At 41.5% G+C, this 27,691-nt stretch overlaps 1 protein-coding gene across 2 annotated transcripts in view; it reads right to left on the bottom strand.

Moving 5' to 3' along the window:
* Positions 1-27,691, bottom strand: part of ADCY10 (adenylate cyclase 10) — an 82,274-nt gene that overhangs the window by 27,648 nt on the left and 26,935 nt on the right. For both annotated transcript variants that reach the window (XM_028111677.2, XM_028111678.2), the window contains exons 16-20: positions 23,619-23,893; positions 22,075-22,211; positions 9,429-9,557; positions 7,968-8,246; positions 7,558-7,848 (exon numbers count right to left, since the gene is read on the bottom strand). In XM_028111677.2, the coding sequence (XP_027967478.1) occupies positions 7,558-7,848; positions 7,968-8,246; positions 9,429-9,557; positions 22,075-22,211; positions 23,619-23,893 (1,111 nt within the window). The remainder of the gene's footprint in view (positions 1-7,557; positions 7,849-7,967; positions 8,247-9,428; positions 9,558-22,074; positions 22,212-23,618; positions 23,894-27,691) is intronic.

Raw genomic sequence — 27,691 nt, 5'->3', positions numbered from 1 at the left:
GAGCAGGTGAAGAGCTTTTTCTGAACCTGCTGGATTTGGATTGCTTTTAATTCCAAGTAATGTTCATGCAAAATGGCCCTTCTTGGAGTGACTTGCAGTGGCTCCTACAGTGTTAAGCCACTGAAATGTTGGGGTTGGTTATAGAGGATAACATTATGCTCACTAATTTACACTGTAGCAACTAAAACTATGAATAAATGATCTGTTTCTAGTGGAGAAATATAGACATTTAAATATATACCCCAAAGGCTAACTAAAGGGCAGAGAAACTTGAACTTAAAACCTTCAGTCTATCCAGACTCCAATAGGTTAGAAAACTCCAGAAACAAATGAGGATGGTCGGATCTAGCCATTTCCCCATGCAGAAGGAAGCAAGAACCCTAGACAGGGGAAGGGACTTGTCTCAGATCATCTGTTAGGGATAGAGGTAGGACTAGAACCTAGGTCTCCCAGCTCCAAGGCCAATGCATTACTCCACAGATCTTTTAATTTCTAAAAATGCAGTTTAGGCACCTAGTTATCACCTTCTTTTGAAAGCCTTCTGTGCCCTTGTCCCCATAGATTTAGTGCCCTGACTCATCTGTGATCTGTGCAGACCTCCATCATGGTCCTTAGTGGCACACTGTATGAGGAACAATTTGCCCACCTCTCCCCCTAGACTGCCAGCTAGTGTATTTCTCGTGACTGGATGCTGAATAAATTGATTTATGCCTTTTTCCTTCTATTCTTCTAAATCTGTTCTTGTAAAGGTTACCAGTGGCTACCATGTTGCCAAATCCAAACGTCACGTTTGTCCATATCTTATTACACCTCTCAGGAAGCATTAAATACATTCGACCACTCCCTCTTTTCACCAGGTTTTCTAACAACCATTCTCTTGGTTGCTTTCTTCATTGGCTGCCTGCTCACTTTGCTTTGCTCCTACTCATCTACCAACATTCCCAATGTTGGTGAGCTTCCGTTTGGCCCTGGGCTCCCTTCTCTATGCACATTTTTCCTAGGTAATTTCATCTGCCCATGACTATGAATTCCAGTCACATGCCAGTGACTGTCAATTGTTTAATCTCTGAGCCTGACATCTACCCTTAACTATAGATTTATATATCCAAATGCCATCTTGGCAACTGTTGTTTGAATGCCTAACGGGCATTTAAAAATTAACATGATCCAAGCAGAACTCTTGAATCTCTCTTTCATAAACCTATACTCTGATATTACTAAGCATCAGAGCCATATATCCATTTTCTCAAGGCAAAAAACCTAGGCAATGTTCTGGATTCTTTTCTTTCCCTCACCCCATTCAGCCCATCAGGAAGTCCCATTGACTTTACCTCAAAACATACCCGAATCCATCTTCTGTCCATCTTCACTATAGTACCACCCTAGTCTACCACCAAAGTTTATCTAGACAAATGTGAAAAACCGATCTCCCTTCTAGTCCAATCCCCATAATCTGTTCTCTACAGAGAAGACAGAATATGTTTTTAAAAACATGACTCAGATTTCTGTGGCAGAAATTGTTGGTTTCTTATCTCAACTCTATTGTCCTTTTTCTCCTTAGGAATAAAACTCAATTTTACTCAGGGCAGCTACATTTTCCAGCCTCCCTTGCAACTGGATATAGCCATGTGACTAAGTTCTGTGTAGGACCTTTAGAAAATTCCTTAAAAGGGAAGGGGTATCCCTTTCTTTTTCTTTCTTATCTTTTTTTTGGTTTCTCTTCTAGTGTTAAATGTAAACATGATGGTTGGAGCTCCAGCAGCCATTTTTGGACCAAGAGTTTCTGATGATCATGAAGCCTTCATATTAGTCCCAGTGATGAGACAAAACATTTTACATGAGAGAGAAATAAATTTAACAGTAAATAAATTAAAGCCACTCTAGCTGGGTCCTTGTTACATGTAGCAAATACTAATTCTAATTAATACATCTCCAAAGTCTTCCGACCCACTTAAAATAAAAGTCAGACTATTTATCAAGGCCTATAAGGCTCTTTTATGGTTTTATTAATTAATCTGTTTATTGTCTATCACATCCATCACCAGCCTTCATGAAAATTCTAATATATGAGAATAGACACAGGTCTATCATTTTCAGCACTATATCCCTGATACCTGGATCATGGCCTAGCACATAGTAGATGCTCAATAAATATTGCTGAATAAAATGCACATTTTTTGAAAAAAATCAATAAGAAAAATAAAAATGCTATTTCTCCTTCAACATCTTTCTCTCTTTTTTTTAAGATTTTATTTATTTATTTGACAGAGAGAGACTGTGAGAGAGGGAACACAAGCAGGGGGGTGAGCTGGAGACAGAGAAGCAGGCTCCCCACTGAGCGGGGAGCCAGATCTGGGGCTCCATCCCAGGATGCTGGGATCATGACCTGAGCTGAAGGCAGATGCTTAATTGACTGAGCCACCAAGGCGCCCCTTTTTTTATATTTCAAATTGTAATAGCAATAGAATAAGATGCAGAAACAAACAACATTGGCTAGAAAGGAAACAAAGTTGGGGATTACAAGATATGCTTTTTGTCATTCTATCATTTACCCCTTAGGTGAATCATATTATTTTTAGTTCTCAATTCTCTTCACTTATGAAGGACATATTTTCTTAAAAGTTCCCTACTTCAGAGGGGATCTGTAAAATTCAAGAGGAAAAAATATATACAAAATGCTTGTAGGCTCTCAGAAGAAAGGAGAAAAGCAAAGATACCACTTGCTCATCTCTTGGTTTCAAAGACCTAAAAATAAGACTTCAGGTTCAAGGTGACAGATTGAATTCTTTTGTTTATCTCCAGTATCTCCAGGTCCAGGACATTTCACCTTATTAAAATGAGAATAAAATAATCTTAAAAAGCATAAACCCACAGTGTATAGAATGGAAGGGATCAGTTCCCGTCTAGGGCCATTGTGCTGGCTATCCTCTCTGGATATGCTCCTCCCCAGCTGTCAGTAAGACAAAATCCCTGACTTCCTTTGTCTTTCTATGAATCTCACCTCTCAGTGAGGGCCCCCCTAATGGCTCTGCATTCCTAATCCCACCTGCCCTAGCAAACAAGCCTTTCAGTTTCCTTCCTTGAGGTGGGATTTACCCCCCATTACATACTGTAGATTTTTTACTCCTTCATTATATTTTTTCCTCCATTGCTTCTCCACAATAGAATGAATGCTCTTTTGTTCACTGATGTATCCCACATACCTGCAGCAGGGTCTCGCACATAGTAGGAACTCAGTATTTGTTGAATGAGTAAATGAAATGTCAGGTGGGGTTTCAATACATGTTCAGAAGGCAAAGGAGTGAGAGGTATTGTCTCTGATGAAGTAGGTAGAGCGAGTTGAAGGACAGAGCCCAGGAGGAAGCCCATGGACTGCAGATCTTTGGGGATCAAGACTTAAGAAAATAACTTAAGAAGGACTTGAGGATTGAGAAAGAATTGAAAAGAGAATCAACTTCCTCACTATCTAATTTACACCTAATGTCTTTGAACCTCTTCCAATTCCAGCTGACTCTTGAACAACACAGGGGTTTAGGGACACCAACCCCTTCACCTCCGCAGCAGTTGAAAATTCACATATAACTTTTGACTCCCTAAAAACTTAACTACTTAACAGCCTACGGTTGACCAGAAGCTTTACTGGTAACATAAAGTTAATTAACCCATATTTTCTTTTTTTTTTTTAAGATTTTATTCATTTATTTGACAGAGAGAGACACAGCGAAAGAGGGAACACAAGCAGGGGAAGTGGGAGAGGGAGAAGAAGCAGGCTTCCCGTGGAGCAGGGAGCCCGATGTGAGCCTTGATCCCAGGACCCTGGGATCATGACCTGAGCCGAAGGCAGACGCTTAACGACTGAGCCACCCAAGTGCCCCAACCCATATTTTCTATGTTTTATGTATTATATACTCTATCTTCACAATAAAGGAAGCTAGAGAAAAGAAAATGTTATTAAGAAAATCATAAGAGAAAATACGTTCATAGTATTATACTGTATTTATTGAAAAAATGTGCATATAAGTGAATCGGCACAGTTCAGACCCATGTTATTCAAGGGTCAACTGTATGTCCTTCACCAGTATTACCTACAGGCACAAGGTTCAGGGATAATGGACAGAGTCTCCAACCAAGACAGGATATTATAAAAAACACATTGCAAAAAAGAAAATTATCCTAGAAACTCGAGGAAAAATAAACTTTTGTAAGAACTCTAGGGACACCTGAGTGGCTCAGTCAGTTAAACGTCTGCCTTTGGCTCAGATCATGATCCCAGGGTCCTGGGATCAGGCCCCACACTGGGCTTCCTGCTCAGCGAGGAGCCTGCTTCTCCCTCTCCCTCTGCTGCTCCCCCTGCTTATGAGTCCTCTTTCTCTCTCTCTGACAAATAAATAAATAAAGTCTTTAAAAAAAGAACTCTTTTCACAGTATATTACCTTGGTTCTGTAATGCATAGCATTTACATGGTCTTTGTAACGATTTATCTAATGACGGTCATTAACAATACTGGGGGAGAGGTCCTGAGAAGTAGTGTGACAGGGGTAAGTCCTCATCCTGGCATGCTGTATCTGTTCACCAAAGTAAGAAGAAAACAGATAATGTCAATTTGTTTTTTTAAAAAAGAAAACTGTATGAACACATCATTTTGTTATGGGGGCAATGACCAGAAAGAACAGTTAAGATGTTTGCCCCTGAGATGCACTGAAAGTGTCTGGGGCACTAGGGTTTGAGATTATTGTTTCTACTGTAAAACTTTTACTGTAAAACTTTTTACAGTAGAAACTGTAAAACTCTACAGTTTCTACTGTAAAACTGTAAAAATTTTAAAGTCCTTATTTAAAGATGTCTAGTTGGGCGCCTGGGTGGCTCAGTTGGTTAAGTGACTGCCTTCAGCTCGGGTCATGATCCTGGAGTCCCGGGATCGAGTCCCACGTCGGGCTCCCTGCTCGGCGGGGAGTCTGCTTCTCCCTCTGACCCTCCCCCCCTCATGCTCTCTCTCTCTCTCTCATTCTCTCTCTCAAATAAATAAATAAATAAAATCTTTAAAAAAAATAAAGATGTCTAGTTGATAGGCTTTTAAACAGGTGAAAAGTTCTGATAGGAGAAATAGTAGAGCTTTGGCCTCAGGCAGGTGGAGGGGCTGACAGAAGTGCAGACATTACTCAGAGACACAGGAGGGCACAGAAGCACCTGAGTGAAACTGCTAAGGTATATTGGAGAATCCAAAAATAACTGAAGTTGCTTTCTTTGACAGCCCTAGCCAGCCTGCTTAAAACCATTTGGGGGGAGGGGGGGAGCCTGGGTGGCTCAGTCAGTTGGGCGTCTGACTCTTGATTTTGACTCAGGTCATGATCTCAATGTTGTGTGACCGAGCCCCATGTCTGTGGTCAGCGGGGAGTCTGTTTGGGATTCTCTCCCTCTGTCCCTCCCCCTTCTCTAAAATAAATAAACAAATCTTAAAAAAAAAAATCAACTGTGATTTTACCCCCCACTGCCACCAAATATATATATAAAATTACATACATAGAGAGATTCACTGGTTCCACATAGTCTGGAATTTTCCTTCTCCTTTCTCTTTTATTTATTTATTCATTCATTCATTTATATTTATTTATTTATTTTTAAAGTAGGCTCCACACCCAGCATGGAGCCCAACATGAGATCAAGAGTCAGATGCTTAGATGACTGAGTCACCAGGCTGCCCCTCGCTTCTGCTTTCTCTTATCGGCCTCAGTCAACTCTCTCTTACTGGTATTTTCATTGGTTCCTTGAACATGGCCCTATGTTGGGATCATCCCTGAAGCTTCTTGGATTTGCACATGCATCCTTGTCAGCCCTCATTTTCTGCCTTCTCGGCACTTGTTTTGTTTGTTGGAGGGGTGTGCCCTCTCTTGGTCCTCAAGTCCTTCTTAAAAGTTATTTTCTTGTGGCTTCCATTCCAGCATCTAGGGCTCTTCTCATACTCCCAAAAGTACTCGGAAAGTACTTAAAATGGCTCCAGGCTGGCTTTTTCTCCCATCCGATCCATGAGAATCCAGACTCTAAGGCTCTGAACCTAAAGCCTGACTTCTCTTTTTTGAAAAGGGAGATGGGCAAGTGTTAGTACCGGGTCAACAACAGACTTGTGCCACAGTGCAAAGCTGCTTTCTTCCTGATCGAGGACTGAGAGGGCATCGCCTTCCTCACTCTCTGACTCCATCGACTGTTGCTTCCAGGAACCTCTTCTAATCTCCCCTGCCAGTCTTGCCCAAAGGTCCCACCCTGTACTTTGGGAAGCTCAGGTGTACTGGGCACAGCGTGAGTTCGGGAATGAGACTGACCTGCGATTGAACAGTCTATCACTCATTCTGTGGCACTGGACAAGTTATTGAATCTTCCAGAACCTCAGTTTTCTCATGTATAAAATGAAAATAGCCCTCCACCTTTAAAGGTTAACATGAAGATCAAATGAGAATGCATGTGAAATAAAGAGTGAATGAGAATAAATATTTATTTTGGGGGGCACCTGGGTGGCTCAGTCAGTGAAGCATCTGCCTTCGGCACAGGTCATGATCCCAGGGTCCCGGGATCAAGCCCCACATCAGGCTCCCTGCTCCGCGGGGAGCCTGCTTCTCCCTCTTCCTCTGCTTCTCTCCCTGCTGGCATTCTCCAGCTCTCACACTCTCTCAAATAAATAATTAAAATCTTTAAAAAATTGTTTTTCTACCTACTATATGCTAGGCACTTTCATACATTTCTTCCCAATTTTTAATATCCATATAATGTAGGAATCCTGTCCTTACAAGCCTCTGCTTTCCCAACCAGATTTAGCCATAACCACCAAGGCCTTAGGCTAGGGCGTGCTCCCTGGTGCTCCCTGGCCACCCACGAGGGAGGGCTGAAGTTGGGGTTACTGCCCCTAGCCTCACATCCATCATGCCTATGGTAACGGAGTCCCTGGTCCCTGATATGGCTTGAAACCTCTCCTGTGTTTTCCCAGATTGTGTAGCTGATTTGTGCTATCAGACTGTAACTTTCTCGCTTTTGCTTCACAGATGTCTGGAACCCCGGCCCTGAGCCTGAGCCCCCTCTTCTGGGGCCTTGACCTGCTTAGCCCTGCATAATTCTCCCCTTCTCACATTCTTTCTCTGATGGAACCTTGTTTCAAACCTGACTGCCAGGGCAACAACACTCTTACCTGCCAAGAAACAGTACTCCCTCTTGCTCTTGTTTCTGCTTCAACATGTGAGACCCCTGCCACCCCGCCCCCCTTGGATTCCATCCCTTGGTGTGAATTAAGCTGGGTCTGTTTTATCCCTCTGGATATTTTCCTTTGAGCTCTGGTTGCACCCCATTTTGCCAGAGTCCTGATCTTCAAACCCTCTCTGAGTCTCACAGCAAGGCTGTTTCTGCCAGACTCAGCTGCTCACATGTCCCCCTTTCCCACTCCAGTGACCTACGCTACTCAAGTCTCCAGCCATTTGTGGAACCCACGCCTCAAGGGACTTGAAGCCCTCAAGGTCCAAATCTACTCCATTCCCCAGAAATAGTTAGGACTAACGAGGAATGAGGTGTGTTTACTTTTAAATCCGTGGGACTTAGCCATCTTCTTAATGGTATCCATGTCCAAACTGTTGAGGCGAATGTTCACTGTGAAGTGGTGGTAGGGGATGAAGTCCCCACTTTGGCAATGGTCACATCTGTGTGCATTTTCCTCTAAAAAGCGGGCACATTTCAAGTGCATGGCTTTCTTCTGGTCCTTCAGCCACAGTTCATAGGCTGTCTTCTGCATCATAGGCCTGCAAAATCGAATGATGTGGCACTCGATGACCTCGCTTTCCAGCTCGTGGAGCTCTTCCTCCTCACCATGAGCTAGGGAGAACAGAAAGGCAATGACTGGGTCAGCCCCTGCTGCCCCACGCACATCAGTTCCTTGACCAGGTACGCCTTTAACTAAGAGGAAATGTGAGTCTCTTCCAGGTTCTACTCACCCATTCCCTCACTAGGCTTCAGAGACAGCGAGCGATAATTCACCTCAAACGAGGCCGCATGCTGTTTTAGGGCTGTTCGGAGTTCCTTGCCATTCCGGAAACAATCAAAGACGTTGGATTCCACTAGAGTCGCCAGGGCCTTGATCATCATCTTCATGTTCCAACAAGGCAGAACCTCAAACAACAACTCCGTGGTGAAGGTCAGGCCAATAATGGCAGCACATCTCACCAACATCTGGTGGGAAAGGCTCATGCTATCCAGCTGAACCAGAGAGATTTCTGCAGGTGAAAAGCCACACAATAGGAAACTGGTCACCTGTCTGTAGCAAATACATTCTAGAGACAGACAACTGTCCTGCTCTACACTGCTTGTTTCACAGGAACCCGGCCACGCTAAACCAAAAGAGATTATTTGCTTAGGACCTACTTCACAGAGAGTGCATGGTGCTGCTATCTGGGACACACATGGCATAATGGCCAGCCCAGAACAAGACTGACTGCAAGGTGTTTGGGTTTTGTGCTAGAGTGTGACAGGGTTTGTGAGGAGAGGGGAGGTCATGGAGGGCCATGGTAGTCGGAGGAGAGTGGCTGCCATCCACCTGCTATGTTGGCTTCACCAGCTGGCCCTTGTCTGCCCCCCTCACTGACTGCCTCCTCCTAGCAACAAGCCTCCTCTCGACCTCGCCTGAGACTCACTCGTTGTGACAGTCTACTACCATCTCTGTGCTCATGACAAAGTGCCAGAGAGCTTCAAGCTCCAATTCCAACTTCTCCCCTACGTGTGGCTGTCATAGTCACGTGGCTCCCTGGACACCTGGACCAGGATGTCCTTCCGTGACATCACCTGTGTCAGGACAAAATCCAAATTTCTCCGCTTGCCCGCAGAACACTGCAGAAGCCGAGCTAGCCCACCTTCCTACTTTCGTAGACAGAGTGAATGAAACAAATGATGCTTTTTTGAAGTCTGAGAACCTCGAGGTGTCCCTAGGTCATCCTTCAAACATGTTCAGTTATTTCTAGATGGCATGGCTTGGAGCTGAATTCATACTAGAACATTGCTTGCAAGTCATTTTTCTCTAAAGGAATAAGAATACAGCTTGGATATAAATTCCCGCTTGTCATTTCTTATAAAAATAAATGACAGAAAAAGTGTCAGTATTCAATTTTCTCTCTCATTATTTGGCTTTGATTTAATGAAAAATGTACTACACCTCATTCATTTATGCAGTTGAACTGAACTTGGTTCAAATCAGACTCCAGAGTATGCCCAGAGGAGCAGGTGGTTCCAAGTCAGAAGCAGAAAAGCTAAGCCTTCCATGGAGACTTCGACTGCCTCGGGTAACACAACACAGACAACCACCACAGTCTGCTACTATCTTCCTCTCTCCCTTTTCAACAATCATCCTAGAGAAAAGAAAAGGGGAATCTAGGTCCTGGAACACGGGGTCAAATCTTCCTTACCTTTTAATGATGCTGGCGGTGACAAGTTTTTCAATCTGACACCACTGGCGAGGTTACAGACTTCTTCAATTCCCTCCTCATTATTAGGAGTAAATATTTTTAATTCCTCGGTTGGCCTACTAAAATTCTCTGTAGGGAGATGAAAAGGAAGAACATTTGAGCGTCATTGTGCTATCATTATCTTGATTTTCCAATAAACTTCAAGATGGATCTTGCAAGAGAAAGAGCAGGTAGAGATGTGTGTTGGCTCACCGAGTATTTTGGAATAGCATTTTAAGTAAACTAATATATGAAAACCTAAATGTACTAAAAAATGTTCTGCCACCCCCAAAAGTATTGGGAATAACTATTGGAAGTCTTCCGGAGTATATGCAGTTTTACAGAAATTTGATTCAAAGATTATCAGTGTGTATCTTATAGTATGTAGTAACATATATTTGTATGCACATTCAAATATCCACACTCAGATGCAAACACGTTCTGTGGGAGACTGTACTCGACTTACAACATGGTTATCAGAAAGAGATATTTAAAATGGTGAGGTTGATGGGGCACCTGGGTGGCTCAGTCGTTAAGCGTCTGCCTTCGGCTCAGGTCATGATCCCAGAGTCCTGGGATCGAGTCTTGCATCAGGCTCCCTGCTCAGTAGGAAGCCTGCTTCTCCCTCTCCCACTCCCGGCTTGTGTTCCCTATCTCGCTGTGTCTCTCTCTATCAAATAAATAACAGAAAAAAAAAAATCTTAAAAAAAATAAAAAAATAAAATGGTGAGATTGGATAGTACACTTGCCTGGTAACTGTCTCCTGGTACTCCAAACTGCATTACTTCCTTATTCCTCCAGTCATTCATGTAACACCATGATATGTGATGTGGAAATATGAAGGTGAACATAGCTAAGTTTCTAATCTCCTGGAGAGATAAGATATGTACACAAAGGGCTACACTTCCAGGCAGTAAACACGCGCCACGTGAGTGGCACAGTGTCAGAGAGTTCGATGTCGATACAGTACAGACGTTTTTTTCACCATAGCCTGTGAAGGCTATAAATGTGAACAGTGCATGCTTCCAACCCCAAGGAGCTTAAAATCTTAGAGACAGCTACTGAAGTAATTAGTCATCATGCCAGAGTGTAACAAACAGTAACAACGGAATATGAAGAAGTGATGGTGGGTAGGACTAGGTAGTGCTACTGCGTGGCCTACTGAGGAAATGTGTCTGAGCAAGCTGGTGGTGGAGCTGAGACATGAGTGTTGCCAAGAATCAAGCTGGGAGATAGAGGAGGAGCTACAGTATGGGAGGGAGAGTGATGCATTAAGGTTTAAGGAGGTTGAGTTTGAGGGGGTCTAGAAGACCATCCAATGGGCATTTGGGAATATACCATCTAGAATTAAGAATGAGGTTATGGTTAAAGATTACACACATGCATAAACACACACACACACACACACACACACACAGGCTGGAGAACAGATGAATAACGCCTGGGGAGAGAGAACCAAGCTAGCAAAGAAGGGGCCTAAGGATGGAACTTGAGGAAAGCTGTCATTGGAGGAGTAGACCCGGGGACCCAAGCTGAGGGCTGACGGGTCAAGGAGGTCAGGTGCGGGGACAGGAAGAGTTCAGAATGAGGGAGGCCAAGGCAGGGTGGAATACCCAAAAAGGGGCCCGGTGTGAGTGTGTATGAGTGCGTTAGGGGTAGGAGAGTGAGGTTCAAGGGCACGACTTGGTCCATGTTCTTTTATGCTTTTTCATTTCCCTTTCTAGGACCTAGCAACCGGGATGACCCTTCTTTCAATCACTCAACCAGTGTCAGCTGAGCGCCCCTAGGTACTGGGTGTTGTTCTGGGGAAGATTCCAAAGTGTACAAGATTTCCTGCCTCACAAAGTTTAAATTCCAACAGTGGCAGAGAGACAAGGAACAACAGATAGATAAATTCATAGGATAATATCATAATGTGACTTAGTTGTATGAAGGAAATAAACCCGGTAACAGAGACTCACAAGAAGGTGCAGGCCCAGGGAGGCTTTCTTCAGCTAGACTGAGGTAGAGAAAGTCACCCTGAGCAGGCAACACCTGAGCTGAAGGAGAGAGGAGCCAACAGTGTGTGTGAGGCGCCTGAGGAGAGAGGACAGTGGTCTGAAGCAGAAAGGAGCGCGGCATGTGTCCCAGTAGTGGAAATGCCAGAAATGCAGCTGGTGTGGCTGAAGCACATTTCAGAACACCGATGAGACCACACAGGTGTGGAAGTCAGGCCCTAAGGGGTTTCCATTCCCGGGTGGGAGGCTGGATTTCGTCGTAAGCTCAGTGGGAAACCACTGAATGTTGTTATGTTTGGGGTTTTTAAAATTTTAATTTAATTTTATTATGTTATGTTAGTAAATGTTGTGTGTTTTTTAAAAAATCTTTTTATTTGAAAAGTTTCAAACTTACCAAAAGTTGTAAGAATAAAACTGTGTACTCTTTATTTGAGTTCACCTGTTAACATTTTGCCTCATTTGCCATAACCTTTGTTTTCTCTATATGTACATATTTCTTCTGAAGCATTTGAATGCAAGTTGCACAATTCATGCCCCTTTACCCCAAATACTTTACTCTGTATTTCCTAAGAATGAGATTCTCTTACATAACTAGAGTGCACTTTTCAGCTTCAGAATATTTCACATTGAAGTAGGAATTTACCGTCCATATTCCAGTTTTGTCAACTGACTCAATAATGTCCTTTAGCATTTTTTTCTTCCAATATAGGATCCAGTCTAGGATCATGTATTGTATATAGTTGTTGTTGTTTTTTTTTATTTAGGCGAAAGTCATGTACAATTAACCACTTTAATGTTTACAATTCAGTGGCATTTGGTGCATTCACATTGTTTGCAACCAAAACCTCTTTAATTTCAAAATTTTTCCTTTTTTTAATTTTTAAATTTTTTTCTTTATTTTTTTTAAAGATTTTATTTATTCATTAGGGAGAGAGAGAGACAGAGGGAGAGAGAAAGAGCATGAGCAGTGGGGAGAGGCAGAGGGAGAAGCCGACTCCTGGCTGAGCCAGGAGCCCGACGTGGGGCTCAATCCCAGGACCTGGAGATCACAACCTGAGCCAAAGGCAGACGCTTAACCATCTGAGCCACCCAGGTGCCCCAAGTTTCAAAATTTTTCAATCACCCCAGAAGATACTGAACAGTTTTAAAGGAGTCACCTGTTTTGAAAAGAGCTCTTAATAGACACTGAATAAATGTTTGTGGAACAAATAAACATGTAACATGTAGGAACAGTATTGCTCAGTAGTATTTATGTTTACAAATTGCCTTTTGCTAATTCATTGGCGAATATATTATTGTAAGGGACTTATCTCAAAATAATGATCTTAGCACGCATTGTCCATCTGATGATCCATTACCCTCCTTAAAACGAATTTAGCCAAGAAAAGCCTTATCTGACTGTTTTTTAATCATGATTACCCAGAAAAAATAATAGCTTTCTTTTAAAAAGCAAACTTATGTCTGTCTCATTTCTCCTCTAGATGTGGCTACTCTGGCCATGTGGTCCTGTGGGCCAGTCATTATACACAGAATGAAAGGCAGCAGATGAAGCCACAGACCGAAACACAGTTCATGGAGGGAAATGGGGCCTCCGCGCTTCATTCAATCATGCAGGAGACACGGGGAGTTTCAGGAAGCAAGAGGAATTTTTTTGTGAAGTTTCCCTTATTATCACTTTTAGGTGATAATTTCTTATCCTGCTATATGTAGAAAACCAGCACCAAAAGCTCCTTTATTACAAATATTCATCTAGGCATGGCACTGATTTACGTCTACAAGCTCACCCTTAAATTTGTCTCAGAGGAAGGAGTTGTTATTCTGCAAGCTTAGCAATATTAATGTGCACAGTGCTTATACCTGTAAAACCCCATCACTTATTTGAGAACTTCCATTTCTTAGAAAGCTGGAGTAGACATGTTTTTGTCTATTCCTCCTGTTAACTACAACTAAAAACCGTGTCATATATAAAGCAAATCTAAGAAGACACTGAAGGTGGAGAGAAGTCAGACTGGCTAGGGACATTGGGACCCAAGGAACAACATAGCAGTGATTTTCCTGAATTTTCTTTTTGCCTTATATCCCAGACGTGGAGGGAAGAATCTTAACCTAGAAACAGCAAGGGTTGCAAACAATAGCCTGCACTTTCTGCCAAAGGACCAGCAAAGGGGCAGCTAGTGAGACAGAAAATTTTTAGACAAAAACCACTTTACTCCAGCTAAACAAACAAACAAAAAACAAAAACAAATAACTGTAGCCCACACCTGCTCCCACCAGCAAAGGCTGAGGGAGGAGTCTTGGCTTCCATCCCAAAAGCTGAGAGAAAACAACTGTCAACCCAGAATCCTATATCCAACAAAAATATCCTTCAGGAATGAAGGAGAAATCAAGGTAGTCTCAGATAATGGGAAACTAAGACAATTGGTAGCCAGCAGACCTACCCTGAAAGAATGACTAAAAGACATTCTCTAAATAGAAAAGAAATAATAAAAGAAGAAACAGAACATCAAAAAAGAATAAAGAACAGGATAAGTAAAAATATGGATAAATATAATAGATTTCCCTTCTCCTCTTAAGTTTTCTAAATTATATTTGCAGTTCAAGCAAAAATTATAACAATTACCTTATGTGGTTCTAAATGTATGCAGATAAAATGTTTACTTATTTTTTTAATTATTATTTTTTTAAAGATTTTATTTACTTATTTGACAGAGAGAGACACAGCGAGAGAGGGAACACAAGCAGGGGGAGTGGGGGAGGGAGAAGCAGGCTTTCCACCAAGCAGGAAGCCTGATGCGGGGCTTGATCCCAGGACTCTGGGATCATGACCCGAGCGGAAGGCAGACACTCAACAATTGAGCCACCCAGGTGCCCCTTATTATTACTTTTTAAAGGATTTTAGGGGCGCTTGGGTGGCTCAGTTGGTTAAGCAACTGCCTTCGGCTCAGGTCATGATCCTGGAGTCCCGGGATCAAGTCCTGCATTGGGCTCCCTGCTCGGCGAGGAGCCTGCTTTTCCCTCTAACCCTCCCCCCTCTCATGTACTCTCTCTCTCTCATTCTCACTCTCTCAAAATAAATAAATAAATCTTAAAAAAAATAAAGGATTTTATTAATTTATTTGTCAGAGAGAGAGAGAGCACCAGCAGGGGGAGTGGCAGGCAGAGCAGGCAGAGGGAGAAGCAGGGTTCCGGCTGGGCAAGGAGCTGGATGAGGGATTCGGACCATGACATGAACCGAAGGCAGCCACTTAACCGACTGAGCCAGCCAGGTGTCCTGCAGAGAAAATATCTATCTATCTATCTATCTATCTATCTATCTATCTATCTATTTATCTACTTATTTATTTATTTTAAGGATTTTATTTACTTATTTGACAGAGAGAGAAAAAGCAAGAGAAGGAACACTAGCAGGGGGAATGGGAGAAGGAGAAGCAGGCTCCCTCCTGAGCAGGGAGCCAGATGCGGGGCTCGATCCCAGGACCCCGGGATCATGACCTGAGCTGAAGGCAGACACTGAATGACTGAGCCACCCAGGCACCCCAGAAAAAATATTTAAAATAATTATAAATAGTAGGTGGTAAAGGAATGTAAAAAGGGGTAAGGTTTCTAATCTTTACTCAGACTGTTAAAACCGTGACACCAGTGGACTGTGATAACATATGCATATATTATGTAATAGCTAGAGCAATCACTAAAAAAGCTATACAGAGAGATAGCCTCACAAATACGGTAGATAAATGAAGATAGAATTCTTTTTTTTTTTAAAGATTTTATTTATTTATTTGACAGAGAAAGAGAGATAGTGAGAGCAGGAACACAAGCAAGGCGAGTGGGAGAGGGAGAAGCAGGCTTCCCGCTGAGCAGGGAGCCCGATGCAGGGCTTGATCCCAGGACCCTGGGATCATGACCTGAGCCCAAGGCAGATGCTTAACAACTGAGCCACCCAGGCACCCCAGAGAAAATATTTAAAATAATTACAAATAGTAGATGGTAATGGAATGTAAAAAGGGGTAAGGTTCCTAATCTTTACTCAAACTGTTAAAACAGTGACACCAGTGGACTGTTACATAACATATGCATATATTATGCAATAGCTAGAGCAATCATTAAAAAGCTATACAAAGAGATAGCCTCACAAATACTGTAGATAAATGAAGACAGAATTCTAAAGAATGCCCAAACATGTCTCCAAGGGAGACAGGAAAATGAAAACAGTGACATGGGGAGAAGAAAGGGAAACAAAAGATAAAATGGCAGACTTAAGCTCTGACATAATAATTATTGCATTAAATGTAAATGGTCTAAATATAACAACTGAAAGATAAATTACCTGAGTATATTTAAAACATAACTACATGCTCTCTACACAGAATTCACTTCAAATATAATATGATATGATATACACAGGCTGAAAGTAAAAGAATAGCATAAATAACATGCAAATGTTAAGCAAAAGAAAACAAGAATAGTTATATTAATATCAGGCAAAGCAGACTTTGGAGCAAAGAAAGTTACCAGAGGGTGGGGGTTGGGCTAGATGAGTGGTGGGTATTAAGGAAAGCATTTGTTATGATGAGCACTGGGTGTTGTATGTAAGTGATGAATGACTGAATTCTACTCCTGAAACCAATATTGTACTGTATGTTAACTAGAATTTAAATAAACATTTGGAAAAAAAAGTTCCCAGAGACAGAGAGGGATATCATATGACAAAAGGGTCAATCCACCAAGACAAATAGCAATCCTAAATGTTTATACACCAAACAAAAAAGCTGCAAAATATGTGAAGCAAAAACTGATAGAATTGAAAAGAGAAATAGACAAATCCACAATTACAGTTGGAGACTTCAACACTCTTCCCTCAGCAATTCGTAGAACAATTAGACAGAAAATCAGGCCAGGATATAGATGAATTTGACAACCATTAATCATCAGGGTCTAACTAACATTTATACAGCATTCTACCAACAAAAGCAAGAATATACATTTTTTTCAAGTGCCTACGGAACACTGACCAAAATAGACCATATCTTGTGAACAAACTTCAACAAATTTTTTTTTAAAGATTTTATTTATTTTATTTGAGAGAGAGAATGAGATAGAGAGAGCACAAGAGGGAAGAGGGTCAGAGGGAGAAGCAGACTCCCTGCTGAGCAAGGAGCCGGATGCGGGACTCAATCCCGGGACTCCAGGATCATGACCTGAGCCGAAGGCAGTCGCTTAACCAACTGAGCCACCCAGGCACCCCCAAACTTCAACAAATTTAAAATAAATTGAAATTGTACAGAGCATGTTCTCTAAATATAATGGAATGAAACCAGAAACCAATAACAAAATGATAACAAGAAGGTCTCCAAACATTTGGAAACAGCATTCTTTTCAATAATCCATGACTAAAGAGGAAAACTCAAGGTAAATTTAAAAAGATATTGAATCAAATAAAAATGAAAATACAATATATTAAAATTTGTGAGACATAGCTAACACACTACCGTGAGGAAAATTTATAGCACTAAAAATGCATACATAAGAAAGAAGAAATTTCCAACAATGAAGAGGAGCAAATTAAACTCAAAGCAAGCAGGAGGAAAGAAATAAGAAGAGCAGAAATCAACAAAACAAAGACCTGAGTCTTTTGAAAGATCAAGAAAATTGACAAATCTATAGTTAAGACTAACAAGAAAGAAAGAAAATACAAATGACCAATATCAGGAATGAAACAGGGGATATCACTACAGACCCTCCAGACATCAAAAAGATATTAAATGAATACTCTGAACAACTCCAGACACATAAATCTGAGAACTTAGATGAAATGGACCAGTTTCTCAAAAGAAAACCTACCACAATTAATACAATATAAAATAGATCATTTGAATAGCCACCTATTAAGGAAACTGAAATTTTAATTTAAAAACTCCCCAAAAAGATGTTGAGGTTTTCCCTTAAATTTTCCTTGTCTAGCAAGCAAGATGGAGGAGTTTCACCTCTTGAAGATACCCCTGTTCCCCAGGAGCACCCTACCTATCCTTAGAGGTTATGAGTCATATGGGGAAGAGGATTCTTCAAGACAGAGCAATGCAATACTTGTAACTTTTGTTAATAGCCCCATCTTTCAAAATGATGTCATTTTTACAATTGATATGCTTGTATTTATGTAGGATGTATATAGTTTAGGAGATTTTTTTTTGTTTGGTTTTATTTTTTAGAAAAGTCAACATGCCTGTTTTTATTTATTGCTTGAAAAGATCATTTGAAGAAAAATAAATACATTTTCAACCACCAAATAAATAAACAAAAACTCCCCAAAAAGAAATCTCCAGGATGGGATAGTTTCAATGGAGAATTCTACCAAATATTTAGGGAAGAATTATCTCCAATCCTACACAATTTCTTCTAGGAAATAGGAGGGAACAGTTCCCATTTCACTTTACAAAGCTAGTATTACCACGAAGCCGAAACCAGACAAAACAACGAAGAGAAAGAGGGAGCGAAAACTACAGAACAATATCCCACATGAATATAGATGCAACAATCCTTAACACCAGATTAAGGAAATAGAATTCAGCAATATGCAAAAATAATAATAGAACATGCCTAAATGGAGTTCATTCCAGGGATGCAAGGCTGGTTCAATATTTGAAGGTCAATCAATGTAATCCATCATATTAACAGAAAACAAAATTAACATAATCATAGCAATTAATGCAGAAAATAATTTGATGAGGTTCAAAGCTCATTTATGATAAAAACTCTCAGAAAAATAGGAATAAGGGGGAACTTTCTCAACTTGAAAAAGAGCATCTATAAAAACCCTACAGCTAACAGCATACTTAATGCTTAAAGACTGAATGCTTTCCCCTAAGATCAGGAATAAGGCAAAGATGGCTACTCATAGCACTCTTATTCAACATAGCCCTGGAAGTTCTAGCCAGTTGAAAAGGCCAGAAAAGGAAATAAAAAGTATACAGATTGGAAGGGAAATAATAAAATTGTTCCTATTTGCAGACGACATGATTTTGTACATAGAAAATCTCAAAGACTCTACAAAATAAAAATCTCCTAGAATTAATAAATGAGTTCATCAAGGACACAGGAACAAGATAAATACACAAAATTCAGTTGCATTTCTACATACTAGCAATGAACATGTGAACACCAAAATTAAAAACATATAACATTTACAATATATTTTTTATTTTTATTTTATTATTTTTTACGATTTTATCCATTTGACAAAGAAAGAGAGAGATCACAAGCAGAGGGGAGTGGAAGAGGGAGAGGGAGAAGCAGGCTCCCACTGAGCAGGGAGCCCAAGGCAGGGCTCAATCCCAGCACCCCAGTATTATGACCCGAGCCGAAGGCAGCAGCTCAACCGACTGAGCCAATCAGGTGCCCTACAATATATATATATTTTTAAAGATTTATTTATTTAAGAGAGAGGGAGAGAGAGCACACATGCACAGTGGGAGGGGCAGAAGGAGAGGGAGAGAGAATCCCAAGCAGACTTTGCACTGTGCATGGAGCCTGACTTAGGGCTCAATCCCATGACCCCAAAATCACAACCTGAGCTGAAACCAAAGAGTCCAACGCTCAACCGACTGAGCTACCCAGGCAACCCTACAATATTTTTTAAAAAAGAAATATTTAAGTGTCAACCTAACACAACATGCACAGGATCTGTATGCTTGAAAACTACAAAAGACTCATGAAAGAAATCAAAGAAAAAATAAATGGAAGAGATGTACTGTGTTCATGGACTGGAAGACAAGATAGAAAAGATGTCAGTTTGCCCCAAATTGATATACAGTGCAAGGCATATATATTGAAATTCCTATCAAAATCTCTCCAAGGGGGAGCCTGGGTGGCTCAGTCAGTTAAGCAGCCGACTCTTGGTTTCGGCTCAGGTCATGATCTCAGAGTCCTAGGATTGAACCCCATGTCTGGCTCCACGCTCCACACTCAGCGAGGAGTTTGCTTCAGGATTCTCTCTCTCCTTCTGCCCCTTCCCCTGTTCATTCTCTTTCTCTCTCTCTCTCTAAACAAATCTTAAAAAAAAAAAAAAAAACTCAAAGATTTTTGTAGATATACACAAGATTATTCTAAAGATTTATTTATTTATTTGAGGGAGTGGGGAAGAGGGACATAATCTCAAGCAGATTCCCTGTTGAGTGCAGAGACGACTTGGGGCTCTATCTCATGACCCCAAGATCATGACCTGAACTGAAACCAAAAGTCGGACACTCAACCAACTGAGCCACCCAGGCACCCCCAGACAAGATTATTCTAAAACTCATATGGAAAGGCAAAGGAACCAGAATAGCTAACACAATTATGAAAAAAGAAGAAGAAAGTGGAAGGAATCAGTTTTACATGGTTTCAAGACTAGGTAGCTATAGTAATAAAAACTGAATGATATTGGCAAAGGGATAGACACATAGATCAATGGAACAGAATAGGAAACGAAAAATATACCCACACAAAAACGTCCAACTGATTTTTGACAAAGGTGCCAAAGCAATTCAAGGAAGAAAATACAGCCTTTTAATAAATGGTGCTGGGGCAAGAGGACATGCTTGGGGGGTAAGGAAGGGGAAAAGAAAGTCCTCAACCTAAGTCTCACACTTTAAATGAAAATTAACTCAGAGGCACCTGGGCGGCTCAGTCATTAAGCGTCTGCCTTCGGCTCAGGTCATGATCCCAGGGTCCTGGGATCAAGCCCCACATTGGGCACTTCTTGCTCTCCCACTCCCCCTGCTTGTGTTCCTGCTCTCCCTCCCTCTCTCTCTTTCTGTCAAATAAATAAATACATAAAATATTTTTTTTAAAAAAAGAAAATTAACTCAAAATGGATCACAAACTTAAATGTAAGATGTAAAACTTTGAGAAAAAAAAAGGAAAACACATAGGGAAAAACCTTTGACATTTAGGGATAAGCAAAGAATTCTTGGATTTGGAGCACCCGGGTGGGTGGCTCTGTCAGTTAAGCATCTGCCTTCGGCTCAGGTCATGATCCCAGGGTCTTGGTATTGAGCCCCCGCATCGGGCTCCTTGCTCAGTGAGGAGTCTGCTTCTCCCTCTGCCTCTCCCCCCACCACTTGTGCACTCTTTCCCTCTCTGAAATAAATAAATACATACAATCTTAAAAAAAAAAGAGTTCTTGGATTTAACATGACTCATAAAAGGAAAAATTGATAATTGAATTTTGTCAAAATTAAAACACTTTGAGAGAGCCTTTGCAGAAAATGAAGACAAGCTACAGAGAGAAAATATTTGCAAACCTACATCTGACAAAAGACCTATATCTAGAATAGATTAGAACTCTCAAAACTCCGGGCACCTGGGTGGCTCAGTCGTTAAGAGTCTGCCTTCGGCTCATGTCATGATCCCAGGGGCCTGGGCTCGAGCCCCGCATCGGGCTCCCTGTTCAGCGGGAGGCCTGCTTCTCCCTCTCCCACTCCCCCTGCTTGTGTTCCCTCTCTTGCTGTGTCTCTCTCTGTCAAAAAAATAAATAAATAAAATCTTAAAAAAAAAAAGAAACTCTCAAAACTCAACATTAAAAAAAAAACCCCAAGCGATCCAATTAGAAAATGGGCAAAAGACATGAAGAGATAGTTACCAAAGAAGATGTAGAGATGGCAAAAAAAAAAAAAAAAAAAAGCACATGAAAATATATTCAACATCATTAGCAATTGGGGGGATGCAAATTAAAACCACAGTTAGATATCACCAAACACCTATCAGAATGTCTAAAATAAAAAACATAGTGACATCAATTGTTGGCAAGGATGGCAGAAAATTCCATCTCCCTCCATACACTGTTAATGGGAATGTAAAATGATACAGCCACTTTGAAAATAGTTTGGCAGTTTAGGGGCATCTGGGTGGCTCAGTCAGTTAAGCATCTGACTGCTGCTCAGGTCATGATCTCAGGGTCCTAGGCTCTAGCCCCGCATTGCGCTCCCTGCTCAGCGGGGAGCCTGCTTCTCCCTCTCCCTCTGCCGCTCCCCTTGCTTGTGCGCGCTCTCTCTCTCCCTCTCTCAAATAAATAAAATCTTAAAAAATATAAAATAAAGGGCGCCTGGGTGGCTCAGTCGTTAGGCATCTGCCTTCGGCTTGGGTCGTGATCCCAGGATCCTGGGATCGAGCCCCGCATCGGGCTCCCTGCTCAGTGGGAAGCCTGCTTCTCCCTCTCCCACTCCCCCTGCTTGTGTTCCCTCTCTCGCTGTGTCTCTCTGTCAAATAAATAAATTAAATATTAAAAAAAAAAAAGGATTTGAGTTCCTTTACCCCCATTTTATAATCGCTGCCTGCTAAAGAAAATCAAGGAATTTTCTCCCCTTACTTAACATCTAACTCCCCCTTCAGTGTTGGTTCTGGGCTTTAAGATTCCCCAGTGTTCTTCCGTGTTCTTTCTAAGGCACACATTCTCCCTCCCAGTTCAGTGAGTCCCCACAGGAAATGTTAACTTCTCTCGCAATCTCGGATATTGGGTCCACCACTCCTTGCCTCCCCAAACCCCCTGACACTATAGGATGCAGTCAGTGGAAAAGCCCATTCCCGCCCTCTCGCTGCAGAAGGAGCAAGAGAAAGAGTCTTAATAGGGTACTTACTGAACAGGTTATTCCAGGTCATATTGGTCTTTTCCTCAGACTCCATCGGTTGGAAAACAAGTACCCTGTGATGGTCAAGGTTTTTTAGCAATTCTTCACAGTAAAACGGAATCCCACAGCTTCCCTCCACCAGGTACCTGCAGTAGAAACAAGGCGACCTGTTTACACCGAACAACCATCTTTTAGGAAGGAAAAATATTTGACGCATCTAATTATTTGAAAATAACTCATTATTTGAAAATAACAATATTCTCTATTTGTTTCCACTTGTTTTCCTTTTTTAGGGTTGCTTTTTTTCTTTTTCTTTCATTTTTTAAAATTACATAAAACATTTACATTTTTTCAAAGCCCAAACTATATAATCAGGTACATCCTCGGTGTTGCCTCCCTTGCTCACCTTCTAAATAACCATGTCAGTTAGTTTCTGGCTTATCTTCTCAATGTTTGTTTTTAAACATATAAAAAAAGCACACAGACGTATTTCATCCCCCCCCTTTTTTTTTTACCTAAAAAGACAGCATGTTACACCCCTAACTGCATACTTGGCTACACCTTGTTTTTTCACTCAAGAATATATCCTGCCCATCTCTCCATATCAGTAGATCTTTCTCATTCTTTTTAATGCCACGTAGTGCTCCACAGTGTGCATGCATCCTATTTGATTCCACTTATCCTCTCAGAGATGGACATCTGGATTGTTTTCAGTCTTTTGCTAATACAAATAATGCTTCGATAAAACTTTGTCCGTAGGTCTCTTTATAGCTTTGTTAATAAATCTTTGAGATAGATTCCTAGAATTGGGGTTGCTAGATCAAAAGGTAAATGCCCATGTATAGATACACATACACACGAAATACACACATACACAGAAAGAGACAGAGTGAGAGACAAAGGGAAAGAGCGTGCCAAATTTGTGCCTGGAGTTCTTTTAAATGGGACTTTGTTCCAGACATCTTTCTCCCAGAAGCAAAGCAAACTCATTAGAAAGAATGGATGCAGATACCAAGGTGGGTTGTAAGCAGCCAGCTAAAGGGGCACTGTCCACGTTGTTAAGGTGACCACTGTCTGGACCCCAGTGGGGGAGTCACTGAGAGGCTCAGAGAGCAGTGACTAAAGAGCCTGCCTTCAACACCTGCCACAGACGGAACAGCAAGTCCAGCCTACATTACCGACAGTCGAGTGAGACCTTGCTTATTTGCAGGTTGTGTCTTTAAAGCTTACCAGTTTGCCTTTTGTGACACTTGCCCATGATGACACCCTCTGTCACTGTTGATTAAACCGAGCATGTCTACACCTAGCACGATGAAAGGGAAGCCAAACTGATGTCACTGAGCCAAGTTTAAGGAGGTGTAACAGGAGCAATAACAAGGAAAAGATGATCAGGGTCCATCATACCAACCATGATAAATGGCGCTTTTGAAAGATAGGACCAGTGAAAATACCGAAATGGGCGCTTTCAGATGTATCTTAAGAAATCTGATGAAGTCTGGATCTGGGGAATGGACACAGATGTGAAGACCGCAGGAGAGAAACAGGATACCCACGTGTCCAGTTCTTTGGGGATGCCCCTGACGCTGAGGTCTAGGCAGACCTTGTTGCGGATGTCCTTAGGCTGCACGGCTCCGAGGGTGATGTAGGTGGTGTTCCTGTTCTTCATTATGGTGCTGGCTGCCGTACAGGGTATGTCAACGAAGGGCGACAGGGACATGATGATGAAGATAGGAACTGTCCGGATCAGCTTCTCCATAAAGGCCCAGGAGGCTGAGTCAATAAACTGGCCTTCATCGATGATGAAAATAATCCTTTCCTCTTTCACTGTCTGGACAAAGTAGAGAAACAGAAAAATGCTGGAGGACTTTGGATTTTTTTTCACGTGTATGGGTATGCATGTGAATGCATTGATGTTGTGGTGCTAAACGGAAATCTTCTTTCCAATAAATTTGTATTAATTTAGATTCCACTAACTTGGAATGTGTGGCAATTTAGACAGAGCTGGCTGGAATGGATTCTTACTTCGTCAAATCCTTGTGTAAATATAATGCAGATTTGTAGGGTAAATGGGGTTGTAGCCCAGTAAAAGCACCTGCTACATAAAAAGAACTGATAGCTTCACCACACGTCATTTTAATCTACTGACACATGAAGATCTCCTGGGTTTATCTAATTGACATTTGTTCAACCAACATGTATGTATTCAACACACACTAACTGAGCACCTACTGGGCTAGGTGCTACATACCCAGTGCTGAAAGAAGCTAAGCTAGTTGATGCTATTTAGCCCGAACTGTGGTATATGTTACACTTGAAAACAGATCATGGGTCCCTTTCCAGGTGTAGGCTACCTTTGCCCTCCCTAGTCTGAATTATTTATTCACTCATTAAGCATTTACTGTGCACCCATCAGGGTCAGATATTGTTCTAGGTGCTAGGGATACAGTACTGAACAAAATAAGAGCTTACATGGTAGAGTCAGCCCCTTGCAGAGTGGGCCCTGCATTACACTGTGTGAAGTGTCTAAATGGAGAAGACCTTCCCCCCTCTCACGGCTCCACATTGCTCTTGGCTTCTTTTGGCTCCTTCCGGGAAGACGCTCAGTTAACCCATTCTTCCCCTCCATGTTTTTACCATCTAAAGCAGCAAAGGCTACTTTAAAATTTCAGCTTTCATAAGACAATTATTATAAAGTATTATAACCTGTTTGATTATGTATACATAATAAGTCTACCCCTGCAGCCCCATTCTGTTACTAGCTATTTAACTCTTCTTGAGGACGTTTTGATTAATGGGGAGGTTAGCGTTACATTTGTTTTGTTTTTGGCTGATACCTTTAAAAATATGGGGCAGATATAAACGTGAGTTTTTGCTATATGATGGCCTTGTCAGTGAATCTTTGTAAACTGAGGAGAGTCAAGCAGGAAACAAAAAAAGCATGAATTCTGGGTGGGGGGATGGGTTAGCCTGGTGATGGGTATTAAAGAGGGCACGTTCTGCGTGGAGCACTGGGTATTATGCACAAACAATGAACCATGGAACACTTTATTAAAAACTAATGATGTAATGTATGGTGATTAACATAACAATAAAAAATTTAAAAAAAAGCATGAATTCTATAATACATCATAGTCCTTGGTTTCTTCATATTTAAAATGAGAAGACTGGGGGCACCTGGGTGGCTCCATCCTTAAGCGTCTGCCTTCGGCTCAGGTCATAATCCCAGGGGTCCTGGGATCAAGCCCCGCATTGGGGTCCCTGCTCCGTGGGAAGCATTGGGGTCCCTGCTCCGCGGGAAGCCTGCTTCTCCCTCTCCCACTCCCCCTGCTTGTGTTCCCTCTCTCGCTGTCTCTCTCTGTCAAATACATAAATAAAATCTTTAAATAAATAAATAAAATCTTCAATAAATAAATAAATTAATAAATAAACAAATAAAATGAGAAGACTGATTTGGATCCTCCCTAATGTGACTAAAAGCCAACATCTACATTGCACTTACAATGTTCCAAGCACTGTGTGATGCTCTTTACATAAATTAACTCATTTACTCCTCATAACATTCACAGGAAGTGGTCCTATTGAATCTATTTACTGAGAAAATTTCAGTTAAGTAACTTGCCAAGGTCACACAGATAGTAAACGTTCTGAAGATTACTGTCATGGCATTTACTTAAAGCGTAGCTTTAGTGGTGATTTCCAAACTAGACTGTGCATCAGAACCAACTAAAGAATTTAAAACAAAGACTAACAACTAAACAAATTCCTAAGCCCAACCTAAGCCTCTTTGAATCTTTAGGTGGGTAGAATTCATAAATTCATGGTTTTTTGTCCTTTTTTTTTTTAAGATTTTACTTATTTATTTGACAGAGAGAAACACAGCGAGAGAGGGAACACAAGCAGGGGGAGTGGGAGAGGGAGAAGCATGCTTCCCGTGGAGCAGGGAGCCCGATGTGGGGCTTGATCCCAGGACCCTGGGACCATGACTTGAACCAAAGGCAGACGCTTAACCACTGAGCCACCCAGGTGCCCCGATGGTTTTTTGTTTTTTTCATTTTCTACAGAGGTTTGTTTTTTTTTTAATCCAAGTATAATTAACATACAGTGTTATATTAGTTTCAGGTATACAATCTAAGGATCCAGCAATTCCATACATTTCTTAGTCTTCATCAAGATAAGTGTACTCTTAATCCCCTTATCTATTTCTCCCAGCCCCCATCCACCTGCCCTCTGCCAACCATCATTTTGTTCTCCGTATTTAAGAGTCTGCTTTTCTGTTTGTAAATCCATGTTTTTTTAAGAAGCTTTCTGGACACTTGTAACACAAACAGTTCAAAGTCTGACATTTTGAAATTAATCATATTGCCTTGCCAAGTGGAGAAGGGGAAAGTCATATCATAAACTTAAGACAATGCCACAAACTTGAATTGATCATTTATAAATGTACCAGATGCTGAGCTGCTCAATGGTAATATAAAAATGAATCAGGCTCCCTGCCCTTAAGAAACTCACCATCTCCTAAGGGGGAGAGACACACATATAAGGAACAAACTGTCATAGGGTGTGGTAAATATCATAAGAAAGGTGTTCAAAGTGCTACAGAAACAGATTGGAAGAAGAACTAGTCATACCTAGTGCTTTGGGGAGTTTTTTTTTTTTTTTTTAAAGATTTTATCCATTTATTCATGAGAGACAGAGAGAGAGAGAGGCAGAGGCAGGGGGAGAAGCAGGCTCCCTGCCAAGCAAGGAGCCCGATGCGGGACTCGATCCCAGGACCCTGGGATCATGACCTGAGCTGAAGGCAGACGCTTAACCGACTGAACCAAAGTGACACTGAAGGATGAATAGCATTTCTCCAGGTTAACAACAACAACAACAATAACAACAACAACAACAAAAGCTTTTGGTTTTTATGTCATTAGCCCTGGGAATTATTTGGATAGTAGAAAGCATGGGTTGGTGCAATCTGCCTGTGTTCTGGCAATTATATGGAGGATGAGCTGGAGTGGAGAGGTATGAGGCACAGAGATTCACCGGGAAGCCATGGAAATAGTCCAGGAGAGAGAGAAGTACAGCAAGGAACAGAGGCCGGAGACACGGCAGAGGCCACCCACGGGAGAAATGGTAGGACTTGACAACTAAGTAGACGCGGTACAAGTGGCAACCGATGAGGATGGGGAACAAAGACAACTTTAAATGAAGCTTGAATGAATCTGCCATTAACTAAATCAAGGACCAGAATGAGGAAGAAGGGGCCATTGCAGTAGGAAAAAGAAAATTTAGTATTAGACACTGACCTGAATGTGAGTTACTACATCCACGTGTTATATATGGAAGGTTCTTGGAAATATGGTTCTGGTGCTTATGAGAGAGGTGAGGACTGGAATATAAATATGGCAATTGTCAACATATAGTGGATTGTCATGAGATTACTCAGAGAGGGAAGTAAGATAGGGGGAGTGTTTCTGATAAAGAGGCACTGTTCTAAGTGTGTTTTACACAACCCTGGGAGCCAGGTACTACTATTTCCCTGTTTTATGGATGACAAAACAAAAGCATAGACAAGTTAAGTCACTTGCTCAAAGTAACCCAGGTAGCAAGTGATAGGCCTAAGGGTTCAGATGTTGGT

Source organism: Eumetopias jubatus, unplaced genomic scaffold (assembly GCF_037043125.1).
Source record: "Eumetopias jubatus isolate StellerSeaLion01/CBP00866 unplaced genomic scaffold, mEumJub1_p1.0 scaffold_12, whole genome shotgun sequence".
NCBI classification, from domain to species: Eukaryota; Metazoa; Chordata; class Mammalia; order Carnivora; family Otariidae; genus Eumetopias; species Eumetopias jubatus.
This window is presented reverse-complemented; position numbering and strand designations above follow the sequence as displayed.